Here is a 17,929-nt window from a genome sequence, read left to right as displayed (position 1 = left end):
GGGGTCCCAAACTAATGTGGGGACTGTGGCCTGAGGCCATGAATTTCAGTTCTAAGGTAAGGTCTGGAATCACCCAGAAGGGAATCTCCCTGAGGGACTGTCTACAATAGGGTGGCCTGTGAGTCTGTTTGTGGGGAATTGTCTTGATTCTGTATATTGGTGCAGGAAGACTCATTTTTTATGGTGGACAGGACAATTCTCTGGCTGGGATCCTAAACTGTAGAAAATGGAGAAAGTGAGCACAGGTGAGCACGCGTCTGCTGCAGGATGCGCCCGTCAGTGAGCACAGCTGCAGCATGTACCTGTCGGTGAGCACAGGTGAGCACGCACCTGTCGGTGAGCACAGCTGCAGCATGTACCTGTCGGTGAGCACAGGTGAGCACGCACCCATCACTCTGCCTCCTCACGGTGGCAAGTGTGACCAGCTGCCTCCAGCTCCTGCTGCCCTGATGTCCCCACTGTTATGGAGTATAACTTGGAAATGTGAGCTAGAATAAGCCCTCTCCCTCTTGAGCTGCTTTTGTAGAGGATTTTGTCAGGACAGCAGAAAAAGAAGCTAAGGGCTGGAGATGCCGCTCCGCACCAGGAGCTGCCTGTGGTGCTCTGGCAGAGGGCCGGTCCCTAGTGCTGTAACTCCAGCTCCAGGGATCTGGTATACACTCATAGACATGCATACAGATACACACACACACACACACACACACACACGGGCACGTGCACACGCACACACAAAGAGAGAGACAGGTAGACAGACAGCAACAGAGATGGACAGAAAGACAGGGAGAGACAATTAAAAATAAAATATATCTCTTTAGATTTAGAATTAACAATATAATAAATCTCTTTAATTATTTGTTTGTTAGAAAAATAAACTAAGACGATGGCCATACAGGTGAAGGTGAACTGTCGCCCAGAGCCTGGACTGGCTGAGACCCTGCTCTGAAACCCCTAGTCTACGCAGAGAGACCTTACTCTTGACCACTGTGGTCTGGGTGACATGGAGACTTTGGACTTCCCCTCCTTGATTCTTTTCCATGTTCTCTTAAAGGTAAGACCATGGCAGTACCACCGTCTGCAGTGTGCCTGCTCCAGCTCAGACTCCCTCCTACGGTGCTTGTGATTCAATTCTTGCCCAGAGAACAATACTTTTTTTCTTCAGATGGGATTTCTCTGTGCAGCCCTAGCTGTCCTGGAACTCACTCTATGGACTAGGCTGGCCTCAAATTCACAGAGATCCACCTGCCTCTGCCCGGAGTGCTGGGATTACAGGTGTAAACAAACCCCATGCTCGGCTTAGACCCAGAGTTTTTTGCAAGCCAGGTGAGCACTGTCCCAGTAGCCGCAGCCCCAGCGCCATGACACATACCTTCAGGGTCTCCTCATTGTAATGCATGAGGAAGGCTACCACAGCTGCAACACTGCGGCTGATGCCACGGGTGGAAAAGACCAGAATGACAGAGCGGAGCCTGAGGTGAAGTTCTGCAAAAGGAAGGGAGAAGGGCTGTGCATGGCGCTCTTCCCTAGGATCCTCAGTGGCCATCGGGAGACCATCCTTGCAGGCCTAGTAGCACAGGCTGGAATCCTAGGTGTTCAAAGGCTAAGAGGAGAAAAAGACTACAAGTTCAAGGTCAGGCTAGGCAACCCAGGGAGACACTGTCAAAAGAAAAAAAAAAGGATTGTGAGTCCTAGATTTTGAGTCCCAGGGAGGGACTGGGGGGAGGGGCTCAGAAGTAGAAAGAGAAGCATTTCTAAGGCCCCAGACCCCTCAGAGGAGCAGGCACCCCAAATATGGTGTACCCACGTTTGGCCAGTATCTTCACTCTGTGACTAGCTCAGAAGGAATGGCCATCTAGCCAAGGGACAATCAGATCCTGTGTGGTCCTGTCATGGGGGAGGCACTCCTTCTAAGCTGCTAAGGTACATATGGCTGAGGGCTTCTGAATGTGCCAGATTTTATACTCTTTCCCAAGTCCTGGGGGTCTCAAGCAGAAAGAGACTTGTCAACACACATAAGACACTCCCCAATCTGGAAATTCTCCTTACCCATAAAGTGACAGATGTGGCGGAAATAGGTAAAAAGGATGGAGTCTGGCGTATCCTCAAGCTTGACGTGCAAGAGCTTGTCTGCATTGCCTATAAAACTGAGGGATGCAGAACAGTGGTGAGAGTCTGTCTCCTCCTTACTGGAGCACTCTTTCCAGGAGGGAGGCTTCTTCAGACTCAGGAAGTAAAGGAAACTTCCAAAAGCTCAGGAATGAACAACTTATAAGCCCCAGAAATTTCCTGAAACTTACACGATTCACAAGGCCCCTCCCCAAGCTATACAGGTAGTAACAACTGCAGGTAAGAATAGACTCTGGCCTGAGGAGCTGTCTCATGCTAACATGAGGAGACATGCTATCATGAGGAGACATGCTATCATGAGGAGACATGCTATCATATCTGTGGGTCCCAGCTATCATGAATCCTGACTCAGCTGCTTGTGAGTCACCCATGCTCCTGTAAGTCACCTCCCTACACACGTGCATCTGTTAAGTAACAGCAGGAAACTCACTTGTTCTCTCTGTTGGACTTTGGTGGTGTTGTCCTTTCTTTTAGTCTGTCACCAGTGTCCTATCTGGGGTGAGTAGATGTTTCTCCACATCTCCCCGGAAAATTCACATGACACATGGGTAATCAGCCCACTGTAGTGTAGTGTAGTGTAGTGTAGTGTAGTATAGTGTAGTGTGTAATGTCCACAGCCCACAGCACAAAAACCAGAAGGGAACAATTAGGGGCTGACATCAGGATGAGAGCGACTAGTAGAACTAGAACTGGGGCTGGGGAAATGGCTCCGCTGATAAAGTGTTTATCAGGCAAGCATCAGGATCTGACTTTGATTCCCAGCCAGGCTTGGTGGCCTACGATTGGAATCCAGCACTGGGCAAGAAGATCTCGGGCCTCACTGGCCAGCCAGCTTAGCCTATTTGGTGAATTCTAGGCCAGTGAGAGGTCCTGTCTTTTAAAAACCGTGGCTAGCTCCTGCAGAATGACACTGGCAATAGTCACATGACCTTCACAGACAGTTATGTACATGTGCACAGACAGTTATGCACACACACACGCACACGCACACAGAAAGCGACATGAGACATCAGCCTAGAATCTGCCAGTGAGGGGCTGGCGGTGTGGAGGACCGCACTCTGAGAAGCCTCCAGTGAAGGAACGGGCATGGCTCACCAGAAGAGCTCTTGTAGTGAGGGCGAGACCCGGGCTTAATCTCTAGTACTACAGAGAGGCAAAACAGTCACAACAAAGTGTGGCAGTAAGAAACACACAAACATGTGACTCTTAACCTAAAACAAAAGCACGGGCAGAAGGCGCTGCCCAGGAAAAGCACGGGCAGAGGGCGCTGCCCACGCAGCCAAATACTTGCTGTACAGTATAAGGACTTGTGCCACAATCTCTAGCATCTACACAAAATAAGCTGGGTTCGTGGTGGCACCCATCTGGAGACTTAGGGCTAGGGCCACAGAGACAAATTGCAGGCTAGCCCGGTTGTCCAGTCCATGAGCACCAGGTGCAGTGAGAGACCCTTCTTACAAAATAAAGTGGACAATGACAGAGGAAGATGGTCAGCATTAACATATGGCCTCCATCTGTCACACACACACACACACACACACACACACACACACACACACACCAATAGTATCACCTCTACTTACTAGGGTGTTGTCTCCATGGAAATATTGACATGTGCTTTAATTTTCAAATCCTTGTGCATCTTGGCATTGCAGGCTTGACTGGTTTTGCCCAGGAAGACTCTGCCTGGAAGTATCTCAATCGGGTATGGCTGGAAGGCATCCAGTTCCTGGGATGAGGAAGAAAGAAGGCCACTGTGGGTCCACACCCACCCAAGATAACTGGTCTCTCTGGAGGTGTGGCTCTACGGGTAAGACATTGGCAATGGATACCTCACACGAGAAGTCAGAGGCCTGGGTGTAAACAAGGACTGACCCCAGCATCAGGACATAAACGGGACTCCACAGTGACATCCCCTTCCCTCATGGCTCCTGTTTGCACCTGGCCATACACACAAAGGTTAGAACTAACTATCTGTGACCCAGAACCTGTTCAGTTGAGGTTAGTGCTTGCTGCCAAGCAACTTGAACTCAGGCCCTGGGCCCCTCATCTTGGAAGAAGAGAATCTGGCATACATATATGAGTCATGATGCGTGCATGTGCACACACACACACACACACACACACACACACACACAAACATGCACACATTCATATATGCCTGCCACAAAATAAATCAATGTTATCAGAAAAAAGAAATCTAGCAACATCCTAGGTACAAACTACTGCAAACGAAAGGCTTACTTGGGCTCTCGGTTTCAGCGAGACTAATCCGTCATGGTAGGGAAGGCATGGTGGGGAGGTCCTGTGCATGGCAGTGAAGAAAGGTGCGTGCCACAGAGCAGGAAGCAGGGCTAGCGGGCCAGGACCAGGGCTGAGTATAACGTTTAAGGCCTACCCCTAGGACCTTCACCCACCAGCCAGGCCCCATCTCCTAAAGGCTCTGCAGCCATCTGAGCAGGGACTCTGGCTGGAGAACAAGTGTTCAAAGCATACACCTCTGGGGGAACATTTCAGAGTCAAACCGTACACTGTCTGACTTAGCACACTGCCTCACACGGAAGCCAGACCCCCTCTAGGTTCCTTTGTTTGGCCTCCCCATAATGTGTGTGGTGGTTTGTATATGTTAGACCCAGGCACTATTAGAAGGTGTGGCCCTGTTGGAGTAGGGGTGTCACTGTGGGTGTGGGCTTTAAGACAGGGTTTCTCTGTGTAGCCCTGGCTGTCCTGGAACTCACTCTGTAGACCAGGCTGGCCTCGAACTCAGAAATCTGCCTGCCTCTGCCTCCCAAGTGCTGGGATTAAAGGTGTGCACCACCACCGCCTGGGCTTTAAGACTCTTATCCTAGCTGCCTGGAAGCCAGCATTCCATTAGTGGTCTTCAGATGAAGATGGTAGAACTCTCAGCTCTGCCTGCACCACGCCTGCCTGGACACTGCCATGCTCCTGCCTTAATGATAATGGACTGAACCTCTGAACCTGACAGCCAGACCCAATTAACTGTTGTCCTTAAAAGAGTTGCCTTGGTCGTGGTGTCTGTTCACAGCAGTAAAACCCTAACTAAAACAATGTGTGTCTCAATCTTAGTCAGGGTTTCTATTCCTGCACAAACATCATGACCAAGAAGCAAGTTGGGGAGGAAAGGGTTTATTCAGCTCACACTTCCACACTGCTGTTCTTCACCAAAGGAAGTCAGGACTGGAACTCAAGCAGGTCAGGAAGCAGGAGCTGATGCAGAGGCCATGGAGGGATGTTTCTTACTGGCTTGCTTCCCCTGCCTTGCTCAGCCTGCTCTCTTAGAGAACCCAAGAGCACTAGCCCAGGGATGGCACCACCCACAAGGGGCCCTCCCCCTTGATCACTGATTGAGAAAATGCTCCACAGCTGGATCTCATGGAGGCACTTCCCCAACTGAAGCTCCTTTCCCTGTGATAACTCCAGCCTGTGTCAGGTTGACACACAGAACCAGGCAGCATAAGGTATTAGCCCGGAGTCTGCCGTCAGGGACTGAAGCCCACCAGCCGCCCCAAGTTTATTTCTTCTCTCTTGCTTCCCATGACCTCTATCCCTGTCTTCTCTTTCCCTGCCCTCCTTCCCTGTCAGTCTCCTGCCTCACCTGGGGCATCCAGATGATCTTCTGGGTCCGGAAGAAGTGGTACAGGCCAGAGAAGCACTCATAGCCCCCTCTGAGGACATAGACAGGCTGGCGGGTAAAGTGGATGAGGATTTGTCCAAATTCCACAGCAGGTCCAGGCAAGAGTTCTGCAGGCAGAAACCAAAGAGGTGCAAAAATGTATTTACCATTGCCTAGTGAGAGAATGGGCGGCCATGTCCACTGAAAACAATTACTCAGAAACCCAAGGTAAGGGGCATATAAAATAAAATAAAATAAAATAAAATAAAATAAAATAAAATAAAATAAAATTAGGGGAAAAATCTGAGTCGAGGATAGAGTGTTACAAGTAAAGCCTTGCTTTTAAAGTCTTAAAAAATACAGCCAGGCAGTGGTGGCGCACGCCTTTAGTCCCAGCACTTGGGAGGCAGAGGCAGGTGGATTTCTGAGTTCGAGGCCAGCCTGGTCTACAGAGTGAGATCCAGGACATCCAGGGCTATACAGAGAAACCCTGTCTCAAAAAACCAAAAACCAAAAAAAAAAAAAAAAAAAAAAAAAAAAAAAAAAGTATGGTTGTTTTTCCTGCGTGTATGTCTGTGTACCACGTGTGTGCCGTGACTGCAAAGGCCAGGAGGCGGCAACGTGTCACCCAGAACTGGAGCTGTAGAAGTGTAAGCATGTCTGTGGGCACTGGAAATGCAACCCAGGTCCTCCGGAAGAGCAGCCAGTGTTTAGTCACGGAGTCATCTCTCCAGCGTCAGATTTTTATTATTCTTAATTATGTGTGTGTGGGTTTGTGTCCAGGGTACAGATGGCCACAGAAGCCAGCACGGGGCACTCAGTACAGTAAGATCCCCCGAGCTGGAGATGCAGATTGTTGTGAGCCACCTGACATAGATTCTGGAAACTGAAGTTGGGTTCTCTAAAAGAGCAAGATGTGTGCTTAACCGCCGATCCATCTCTTCAGCCCCACGTCAAACCTTTTCTGGCTGAATAATATCCCATTCTGTGGATACACTGCATTTCACCCCATTCACTGGCTTATTGAGACATCTGTGCTGAACAAAACACAAGTTTTTGTGTGATGGGTTTGCATTCTCTTGGAGTATGTACCTCGGCACGGAACAATCACCACTGCTTTCTTTACATTGGACCATTTTATACTCTCCTCCTACAGCTGTGCTTCATTTGGGTTAGGTTTTGGTTTGTTTGTTTGTTTGCTTGGTTGGTTGGTTGGTTTTGGTTTTTTGAAACAGAGTTTGTCTCTGTAGCTCTGGCTGTCCTGGAACTTGCTCTGTACACCAGGCTGGCCTTGTTATCAAAGATCTGCCTATGTCTGCCTTCCAAGTGCTCAGATTAAATGTGTGTGTGCCACTAATGCCTGGCTTTGGGTTAGTTTTTAATTTTTGTAAGATTTATTTCACTTTTGATTGTGTGTGTGTGTGTGTGTGTGTGTGTGTGTATGGGCATACACATGTGCCACAGTGTATGAATGGAGATTACAGGCCAACTCATAGGAGTTCGTTCTCTCCTGTCCCCTTTCCGGTTCCAGGGATGGAACTTAGCTGTGGGTCTCTTCCGAGGTGCTTTCTACCATTTTACTGACTCTCATTTTGAAAGTCAGGGTCTTTCTCTGTAGCAGAGTCCTGCCTGGGACTTATGATGCCAAGACTGCCCTTGAAATTGTAGTAATCCTGCAGGCTCAGCCTGCAGATGACAGGGATGCTGGGATGCCAGCCGGGAGCCTCCATGCCCAGGCGCTTTCCCTCGGTGCCCCGTGGTGTACAGAGGCCCAGTGCCCCCACACCCTTGTCAACACTTGCTATTATAACACTTGTCAAGTTTGAAATTGTGCATGCCCTGGTGGGTATTGAGTGAAGCCTCCTTGTGATTTAGACTTACTTCTGTGATGAGACCTATGAGGCTCCATCTGGCCTAGCGCTCACTGTTCTCAGACTCACCCTCCGGAGTGTGACAATTAGACGCATGTAGCATTGTGCTTGGCTGCTGTGTGTGTGTGTGGTGTGTGTATGTGTGTGTGTGTGTGTGTGGTGTGGTGTGTGCATGTGTGTGTGTGCACATGTGTGTGTGCTCACATGTGTGCACATGTGGGTGGAAACCAGTCATGTTGCAGGAGTCCATCCTCTTCTCCCATCATGTAGGTCCCAGAGATCGTCTTACTGGATCTCTTTTTATGGCTTGCTATAAATTTAAACTCAAACCTTTCATAATTATGCATTATAATATGAATAATATTCATTACCCACTTGTCTAACCCTGGAATCACTAGGACCCTGGGGCACATATCTCTGAGTGCAAATGTGAGGATGTTTCGGGAGAATTAACCGAGGAGGGAAAATCTGCCCTTAACATGGTGCCCTGCTCCATGGCCTGGGGCTGGGAAGGAATAAAGAGAGGAAATGGAGGGCCAGCGACTGCAGACAGAAGCTCTGAGCCACAGTCACTCTGCTCTCAGAAGCTGTTGGTCACGTCTTCTGTCACAGCAGCATGAAAGTAACTAAGACAGACCTCAGGTTGCTTCAACAGAAACTCTCCACAATCCTGCAGCCACTAAGACACCCTGACCCAGAAACATTGGTTGGCAGACCCTCCGGAGCCCACCAGCAGCCATGGACTCTGTCCTCCAAATTGACCTTTGGGGCTGGGGAGATGGCTCAGACAGCAGAGTCAGGAAAGCCTGGGGCCCTGAGTTCTGTTCCTGAAGCCACATAGGAAAGCTGGGCTTTGTGGTGTATGCTGTCATCTCATCAGCCATTGCATCAATGACATCATCTCATCAGCCATTCCCATCAGTGACATCATCTCATCAGCCATTGCATCAGTGACGTCATCTCATCAGCCATTCCCATCAGTGACATCATCTCATCAGCCATTCCCATCAGTGATGTCATCTCATCCGCTATCGCATCAGTGACGACAGACAGATCCTGGGGCTCCACAGCAAGCTAGCCCAGCTGAACTATACATGAGGAGAGAGTCTCAAAAAATAACGTAGGGCCAGGATGTCCGTCCAGTGTGTAAAGGTGCCTGTCACCAAGTCAGATTGTCAGGCCCTGATCTCCAGACCTCTCCACAAGCTCTGTAGCACACCCGTCCCCAATAAATGTCATCTGTAATATATATGATATATATGATATATATATATATCATATATATATATTAAAATGTTTAGAATGGGAACAGCATCTGAAGATCAACACCTAAGGCTTCCATGGTACACTCACTCATGTGCACTCACACTACACACAAAATAAAATCAACTAGGGAAGAAAAATTAATTAATTAGTTTGATTAGATAAACTGAACTTTTTTTCTGAAGACAAGGGTGCTTCCAGAAGGGACTTCCCAGGACCGAAGTGGCAGGGAGCTGTCCAGAGGATGTAAACCACAGTTGGAGAAAACTCGCAGGCACCATGTGGGATTCATCCCCCCTCCCCACGGGGCCTGCCTCAGAGGTCCCAGAGTCCAGACAGTAGGTTACAGGGCACCAGCCATGTCTCTCTTGAGCAAGAGACTACTGGGCCAGAGGCCACAGGGGAGTTGGGATGGCTGTCCCAGGCCACATCAATGCTGTTACCTTTAGCCTAGAATCTGCCTCTCCACTGCTAGGGAGGCTTACAGTCCACAACTGTAGGGTGGGCGTTGAAGACAGAGTCAGTTCAAATCACCCTTTCATTTGAGGAAAGTTGCGTACAGTGAAACTGTTACGTTTGTTTGGCTATGGTCGCTTTCTGAGTGGGAAACTCAATAGCACAAGGCCACCCCTTATTGAGTAAGAGTGTTTTAAAATCACATTTACTTACTTACTTGTGTGTGGGGACATGCATCTGCCATAGCTTATGTATGGAGTCAGAGGACAACTTGTGGAAGACGGCTCTTTCCTTCCAGGCGGGTCCCAGGGGTGAGGCTCAGGCTGTCAGGCTTGGCAGCAAGCACCTTATTGCGGAACCACCTACACGGCCCCCATTCTTAGCGCTCTAGGGTCCAGTTTGTAGTCCCGAGACTGTGGACAAGCTGAGCAGGTGGTGCACACCCGCGGTCCCAGCACCAGGCGGGTAGAAGCAAGAGGCTCAGAAATACAAGCTACAGTGATGTTGAGGCCAGCCTGGGCTACATGAGACCCAGTCTCAAAAAAAGTGGGGCCAGAGAGATAGCTCAGAGAGTAAAGACACTTGCAGCCAAGCCTGTTCTCCTGAGTGTGATCCCTAGGACTTACATGGCAGAATCCACATATATTATGTGTCATACCGCGCGCGCGCACACACACACATACACACACAGCCATACATAGAACATAGTTTAAACTGTGTGTGTCGGGCTTCCGGATGTGCACACGTGCCCTCCCCCAGAGGGGTCAGATGCCCTGCTGCTGCAGCTAAGGGTCGCTGTGAGGCACCCTACATAAATACTAGGACTGCCACTCAGGTCCGCTCAAGACCAGACCAGAGCTCTTAACTGCTGAGCCATCTCTCCAGTCCAAAATATACAAACACATGAACAAACAGACAGGGTTAAGGCTGTGGTTCAGTTGGTAGAGAGCTGGCCTAGCACGGCCCTGGGTCCATCCCCAGCACTGCACACGGCATGGTGGCATATACCTGTAATACCAGCACAAGAGGTGGAGAGAGGAGAGCCAGAAGTTCCAGGCCATCCTCAGCAATATAGTGAGTGTGAGGCTAGCGGAGCTACGTGAGACTCTGATGTAAAACTAGCAAATACTTACAAACGGTAGCAAAGGAAAAGAAATGTCCAAGCCCAAGGCCAGTGGGAAGGCTAGACAGCAGGTGTCGTTAAAGGTGGGGCATTAGCGCCACCCAGTGGCAGAAAGTGTCAGTGGCCACCCCAGCCTGTCAGCATGGGCCATCGTCCCAAAACTATGGGCTGAGAGGAGAACAAACCAGCTTCAAAACTTTAATCAGATGTCTTGTAACTGGCCACGTACGTTTTTAGGGAATCTTCTGATTTTTACTGCTTTGTTCATTTATGCGTGTACATGCATTTGTATTACCACACATGTGGATATCAGAGGACAACATGTAGAAGTAAATTCTCTCCTTCCACCATGTGGGTCCTGGGGATGAAACTCAGGTTGTTAAACTTGGATGCCCGCTGAGCCATCCCACTGCCCCTCCCTTGCATAGCAGTGAGGACTGGACCCTGGGCCTTGTGCATGTGTGCACAGGTGGGGTGGCAAGGGTTCTATCACCGAGCTACAGCCCTGGACACTATTTATTTGCTTACTGAGATAAGGTTTCACTACATAGCCCTGACTGTCCTGGAACTTGTTCTGTAGACCAGGCTGACCTCAAACTCACAGAGGTAACCTTGCCTCTGCTTCCTGAGTGTGGAGATTAATGGTGCACTATTTATTTATTTGTTTGTTTGTTTGTTTGTTTATGTTTATGGCTATTTCTTTTGAGACAGGGTTTCACCGACCCCAGCTTGACCTTGAACTTGCTGGGTGTGGCTGGCAGCAGCTTTGAGTGGCTACTCCTTCTGCCTCCACATTCCGAGTGTGTCCCATCACACCCTGTTGGTGTGATACTGGAGTGGACCTAGGGTACTAACTAAGTGACAGTGACAGCCCAGTGTTCTGTTTGTCTGTTTTCATTTAAAACATGGTCTCACTCTGTAGCTGTCCTCAAACTCAGGGAATCCCTGGCTTCAAACTCCCAAACTGGGACCGTACCCATGCGCTACCACACCTGACCCCAGCTGACACTGCAATTATAATTTCTAGAAAGAAACACTGGGTCTTCTGGAGGAGTGGCCCCTGACTTCTGAACCTAAAGATATGGTAATAAACATTTTGTTATTTAGGGCCAGAGTTTCAGATCATGATGTTGGGCCCTACTTGGCCTTTGTTTGGGCCTTGAAGACAAACCTAAGAAGGCCCAACATCATTTGTGGTGTGCAGCTGTAGACTGCTCACTGCTAGGAATGTGAGTGATTTCACCTTCTCCTCCTCCTCCCCCTCCTCCTCTTCCTCCTCCTCCTCTCTTTCATGTGTGTGTGTCACATGCAGGTGTGTGTGCATGCTTTTGCATGTGCAGATGTACACATGTTGCAGGAGATGGCTTAGTTAGTAAGTTGAGCGACTGAGTTCCTCCCCCCGAGCCTGTGTAAAGACCAGGCACAGTGGCACTTTTGCAACGCTAGCACTAGGAAGGCAGGGACAGATGGCTTCCTGGGACTCACTGGCCAGCCAGTCTAACCTTTTTGACAATCTCCAGGCCAGTAGAGTCGGCCCTACAAAACAAGGCACTTGGGGACTGACACCTGAGACTGGCCTCTGGTCTCCACGGGCCTGTGTACACTCTGACATGCATACAGAGGTGTGAAATGGAGACATCATCTGACCTTCATTGTTTTCCTTAGGTAATGTGATCACAGCTGCAAAATCTTAAGGATACAGTACTGTCCACTATGATTCTTGTGGCTGTAAAATCCTACTTGGGAAGGCTCAGTTGGCAGAGAGCATTCAGGAAGCAGAGGGTGGTTTTCCCGACAGCTGGAGCTACACAATATCTCTTCCTCTGTTTCTCAAGACAGGGTTTCTTTGTGCTGCTCTGGAATTCTCTCTGTAGACCAGACTGGCCTCAAACTCAGAGATCCACCTTCCTCTGCCTCCCGAGTGCTAGGATTAAAGGTGTGCACTATCACAACCCGGCTTGAGAGACCCTTTCTCAAACAACAGCAGCAAAAAGACAAAAGTTACCCGTGTCCTCCTCCTTGACCTCTGTTGTGTCTTCTTCCTCGTCTTCCTCCTCATACCGCCGCCGTATGCTCAGCTCCAGGGAGCTGGTGTTGCTGTCGTACACGATGCAGTATCTCACACACTCCAGATCTACAGACTCTGGGATGAGGTACTGATGATCTCTCTGAGGAAACCACAAATATATGTTGCCGAGGAGCTCATACGCTGTCCCTGCACAACACCCAGACGGCTCTGATACGGGGTTTGGGGGACCTTTCCTCCTTCCCCTGACGACTCATAAGCTGGAAACACCATTAACACAGGAGAGAGTCTCTTGAGTCCTCGAGGGTCCCCCCCCACCACCACCACTAAGGAGGACAAAAGCAGATGACCAAGCTGGAGATTGGCCTGGCTGGAGAACGGCTGGTCGGTCCATCACCAGCTCATGGCCCATCAGAGCTGCTGTGACTGGAAGGTCGGCAGGAGACCCAAACCCCAAGGCATTCACAAAGATGGTAAGGAGAGGGCTTGGGTACTGAAACAGAAGCCCCAGGTGAGGGAATGTCACCAGAACTGTGAGATCAAATGCAGGCTCTGGGAAGCAGGACTCAGGTCTCTTGTTTAGGCTCTAATTGTATCTCACTGCTGTGACAGAGTGAGTACCTCATGAGAGTGGCTGCTGGAAGGAAGGTTTCATTTTGGCTCACAGTTTAAGGGCACAGTCAGTTGTTGGTGCCGGAGCGAGAGGCTCACGTTGTGTTCACAGCAGGGCAGCAGAGAGAGGAATGCTGACACTCAGCTGGCTTTCTTTTGGGGGGTGGGTAGACCAAGCTGGCCTGGAACACACAGAGATCCGCCTGCCTCTGCCACCCCAGCGCTGGGATAAAAAGCATGTGCCAGCACCCCTCGGTTTCACCTTCCCATTCTTAGTCGGTCTGGATCCAGCCAGGGGGTGGCACTGACCACACCCAAGGTGAGTGTCCCCCCTCATTTAACCCACTCTAGAAACCCTGCCACAGATATGCCGGAGTTTCGTCTCCAAGATGATAGTAGAGTCTACCATGTAGCCACTATTAACCATTATACTAATGTACCTAGTGAACTTCTAGAACAATCTCTGGCATGAGACCAACCTTAAATGTATGCTTCGCACAGATGAGTGGATTGCAAGCAGAAGCCCTGAGGTAGAACGTATTGGTGAGTGGCAGAGTCATGAGTGGCTGGGTCACCATAATGTAGGTCCCAAGAGTGAAAATAAAAGATGTACTTTCAGTGTGAAATGTCCCCACAGGCACAGGTGTTCCCAGATGATGACACTATTTTGGGCAATTATGGAACCTTTAGCAGATAAAGCCTTGCCAGACAAAGTGGTCACAGGGATAAGCCTTGAGGTTTTTCAGTCCACTCTCTGCTTCTTGCCTATGGACAAAATGTGGTTTGGTGGCTCACATGCCTGCTCTCACGCCTTCCCCACTTAAGACAGGGCTATAACTGCGCTAAAATACCCTCCTCCCTTTCTCCCTTTCTGCTGCAGTTGCTTTTGTCCATGTAATACATGAGAAAGGCAACTAAGAAAGCTGTTGAGCTCACCTGGGGAGGAGGTGAGGTCACCTGGGGAGGGGGTGAGGTCACCTGGGGAGGGGGTGAGGTCACCTGGGGGGGTGAGGTCACCTGGGGAGGAGATGCAGTCTAGACACGTACAGGAACCTGAGAGATGCTGTAGAACTCAAGGATCCCTAGCTAGATGGCAGCTCAGAGTGTGGCCTTTCACTTGCTCTTAGAGTTCCTTATGAATTCCCATCACTTAGGAATCTGAGCCCAACACTGCCTGCTGCAACCTGGCCTTTCTGATGCAGAAGACAGAGTCCCAACAGAGGACATCCAGGGGGCTGTGACAAGTGCCCATGCATTCCGCTTTACAAACAGTGACAAAGCAGAAGTTAAGGGCCACAGAAGTCTAGACAGACAAGGAGCTCTGGAACACAAATGGGAAAAATCTATTTGTCTAAGAGTTCAAGAGAATATTCAGGAAGATGTCTGTTGCGGGGTGGTGGTCCACACGTCATGCCCACTTGAGATGGCTGAGGCAGGAGGATCTTGAGATTCAGGACAGCCTAGACTACTTAGCAAGACTCTGGCTAAGAGTAAACATGACCAAGGGTCAATGAGATGGCTCAGCAGTAAAGGTGCTTGCTGAAAAGCCTGAGAACCTGAGTTCAATTCCTAGGGCCCACAAGTAGAGGTTATCTTCTGATCTCCACAAGTCTGACATGGCCTGGCCAAGCCCAGATACCCCAGCTCCACACAGAGAGAAATGAGAGAGGGGCGGGTAAGAAAGCGAGCTGGAGAGATCACGCAGCAGTCAGCACTTGCTGCACTTGAAGAGGACAAGTTCAGTTTCCAGCACCTACTTCGGTGGCTCCCATCTGCCTGTAGCTCTAGCTCTGGATGCAGCGTGCTCTTCTGGACTTTGCAGGCACCTAACTCATGTGCACACATGTACATACACATGTAATTTAAAAAATAATGCAATAACATTTTTAAGAAACATAAGGTAGCCGGGCGGTGGTGGAGCACGCCTTTAATCCCAGCACTTGGGAGGCAGAGGCAGGTGGATTTCTGAGTTTGAGGCCAGCCTGGTCTACAGAGTGAGTTCCAGGATAGCCAGGGTTACACAGAGAAACCTTGTCTCGAAAAAACCAAATCCAAAAAAAAAAAAAAAAAACCAAAAAAAAAAAAGAATCCTAAGATGGATGATAAAGGAGGATAACTACCATCCTTTCCTTTATGCACACACACACACACACACACACACGCACACGCACATGCACACATACACACACGATCAAATAATACACACATATGGTAAACAAAGGTTGGGACATGTTCTGGGCAGAGGAAAGGCCTCTCTGGTCAAGGGTATTTGCCGACAACCTGTGCTGACTACCTACAGATGGTAGAGACTAGACAAAGTAGACGCAGCCCCAAGCTCACAGACAGGTCCTGAAGGACCCAGAGAACAGATGTACAGAAGTTGGATGGTCCTTCTTTCCAGTTCCAGTCCCCAGTGACTAAGGTAGGACACACTGCCCACTTAGGACACGCTGCCCACTTAATAACAGCAGGAACAGGAAGTACCCACCTGGATGAGCTCTAGGAAAAGTGGGAGGGAGTCATGGGACAAGCACCATTCCCACCACCCTGTTGACACCACCCTCTGGACCCAAGACAAAGCCTTCCCCTCCCTCTGCCTCCCGCCCCCCCCCCATACCTTTTTCACCCTGAGGGCAGTGACCACGTGACTCTCGTCATACTGCCTTTTGGATCGGACATCTGGGGAAGAAAAGGCTGAACTCAGAACTGGGCGTGTGCAGAGACATGAGAACACTGGTGGGCAGGTGAGCCCTGTCCACTCAGAACACAGCTGTGCTTTCAGCACCTAGCGTCTGTGAAGGAAGGACCGACCGGAGGCCTGAGGATTGCGAGCAAGGGCTACACTGTAAGCTTCTTGTCTTCAAATAAATAATTTCTGTATTTCTGGGGGAGGGGAGTGGCATGCCACACCAGTGGAGGTTAGAAGAGAACCTGTGACGGGTCTCCTCCCACCACGTGGTCTCCAGGGACTAGACTCGGGTCATCAGCCTTGAAAGCTAGCACCTTTACCCACAAAGCCATCTCTTCAGCCTCTAGACTCTGTCTTAAAACAAAACAAAAACCCTCCTGACTCCATCACCTCTACCTCTTTTTTGGGGGGGTTGGGGGTGGGTGTTCAAGATAGGGTTGTTTCTTTGTGTAGCCCTGGCTGTTCTAGAATAGTTTATAAACCAAGCTGGCCTCGAATTGAGAGATCCATCTGTCTCTGCCTAGGCCTCCTCTGCCTCCTCTGCCTCTGCCTCTATCTCTGCCTCCCAAGTGCTGGGATTAAAGGTGTAACACCACTACCGCCTCGCTGACCTCTTCATTTCTTTGAGACTGGAGTCTCACCATGTAACTCATGCCAGGAGCTATTCTCACAGAGATCTCAAAACCCCCTCCTCTAAGCCATTTCTAGCCTGCTTTCTCTAGGCTGCTTTTAGAAGGAAATGTACTAGTTTAAAGATTAGCCAAGTAAGCTAGATGGTCAGTACATGCAGAACTCGCCCGAGTGGGCTCGAACAAACGAAGCTCACTTGTGGTTAGGTTACCATAGCAATTCCTTTCCACTTCACCTCCTCATGATTGAAATATGATGCCAAGTTCCTACTGCACCTGCCAAATCTTCCCTGAGATTCTGAGAGACAATTCTGAGAAACTGTTCCTGAGAAATGATGCTAGCCCCCTGAGATTGTTCCCCGAATACAATGACTTTCCCCCTTAACCCCCCCACACTTGCTTGCTTGCCTTTATATAGCCTTGTGTAAAAAATTTAAGTTGACAGCTTGATCAGAATCAGACTTGCTGTCTGTCTCTCGTGTCTCTTGTCTCTCGCCTTTCTCTAAGTAGTTCTGGGGACCCTGTTCACTGTCCTGCAGGTCAGGACAAACTCAGGCAGACTGAAACTCTCGCTTGTGCTGCCTTGGCGTTGGGCCCACAGGCCTGAGCTGCCATGCTGTGCAGACCTTTCCTTGATCTCATCTTGAACTGTCCATTCAGCTGCAGCACGATTTCCCTTTGTTTGTATGTGTGTGGTGTACATATAGAAGCAGAACACGTGTGTGGAGGTGCGTGTACAAGCATGTGCACACACCTGTGTGTCTTCCTCAATCACACTCCACCTTATTTCCTGAAGCTAGGTCTCACAGAACCCAAAGCTCACCTTTTCAGAGTCTAGTTAGCCAGCCTGCCCAGTGTATCCCAGCTCCCTGTCCCGAGTTCTGGGATTACAGGCAGGCCACCGAGCCTCTTGACTCTTATGTGGGTGCACCAAACTCTGGTGTTCAAGATTGCACAAGCACCTTATTCAGTAGCCCTAATCATAGGCAGCATTTTGAACCGACTATCCACCTCCCCTCCAGAAACTTCACTAACCTTCAAAAGGAAGGTTTGCAGGCCACTGTCTCAACACATCTGTTGGTCAATAGTGTACTGATGTTTGTGTGTGTGGTGTTTGTGTTGTTGTTGGTACGTGTGTTTGGGCTGGTGTCTTGGTGTGTTGATGTGTGCCATGTACCTGTATGTTGGTATTGGTATGTATATGTGGGTTGGTGTGTGCTGATGTGTGCTGTGTGTTTGCATGTTGATATTTGTATGTCTTTGGGTTGATGTGTTGGTGTGTGTTGTGTGGCCTGCATGTTGGTATGCGTGCTTGGGTTGGTGTGTTTGTGTGTTGGTACGTGTGTGAGTGTCTGTATGTTGGTGTGTTGGGTTGGTGTGTTGTTGTTTTCTACTTACCCAGTAAACAGAGGTAGTTGGGCTCAGCTAATCTGGACAGCTTGGAGACCTGATTCAAGATGTTATAGAGTTCTGTCGGTTCACAGAAAAGCAAGTCAGTCATC

General features: G+C 49.5%; 1 protein-coding gene across 1 annotated transcript in view; it reads right to left on the bottom strand.

Annotated features, from left to right (window-relative positions):
- Styxl1 (serine/threonine/tyrosine interacting like 1) overlaps positions 1 to 17,929 on the bottom strand; it is a 31,769-nt gene that overhangs the window by 5,696 nt on the left and 8,144 nt on the right. The window contains exons 2-8 of the mRNA XM_052168019.1: positions 17,826 to 17,929; positions 15,727 to 15,788; positions 12,477 to 12,639; positions 5,741 to 5,886; positions 3,708 to 3,853; positions 2,044 to 2,141; positions 1,367 to 1,479 (exon numbers count right to left, since the gene is read on the bottom strand). Coding sequence (XP_052023979.1) covers positions 1,367 to 1,479; positions 2,044 to 2,141; positions 3,708 to 3,853; positions 5,741 to 5,886; positions 12,477 to 12,639; positions 15,727 to 15,788; positions 17,826 to 17,928 — 831 coding nt within the window. The 5' untranslated portion in view covers position 17,929. The remainder of the gene's footprint in view (positions 1 to 1,366; positions 1,480 to 2,043; positions 2,142 to 3,707; positions 3,854 to 5,740; positions 5,887 to 12,476; positions 12,640 to 15,726; positions 15,789 to 17,825) is intronic.

This window comes from Apodemus sylvaticus, chromosome 22, assembly GCF_947179515.1.
Source record: "Apodemus sylvaticus chromosome 22, mApoSyl1.1, whole genome shotgun sequence".
NCBI lineage: Eukaryota > Metazoa > Chordata > Mammalia > Rodentia > Muridae > Apodemus > Apodemus sylvaticus.
Note: the sequence above shows the minus strand (reverse complement) of the source record. Positions and strands in the feature narration are given on the sequence as shown.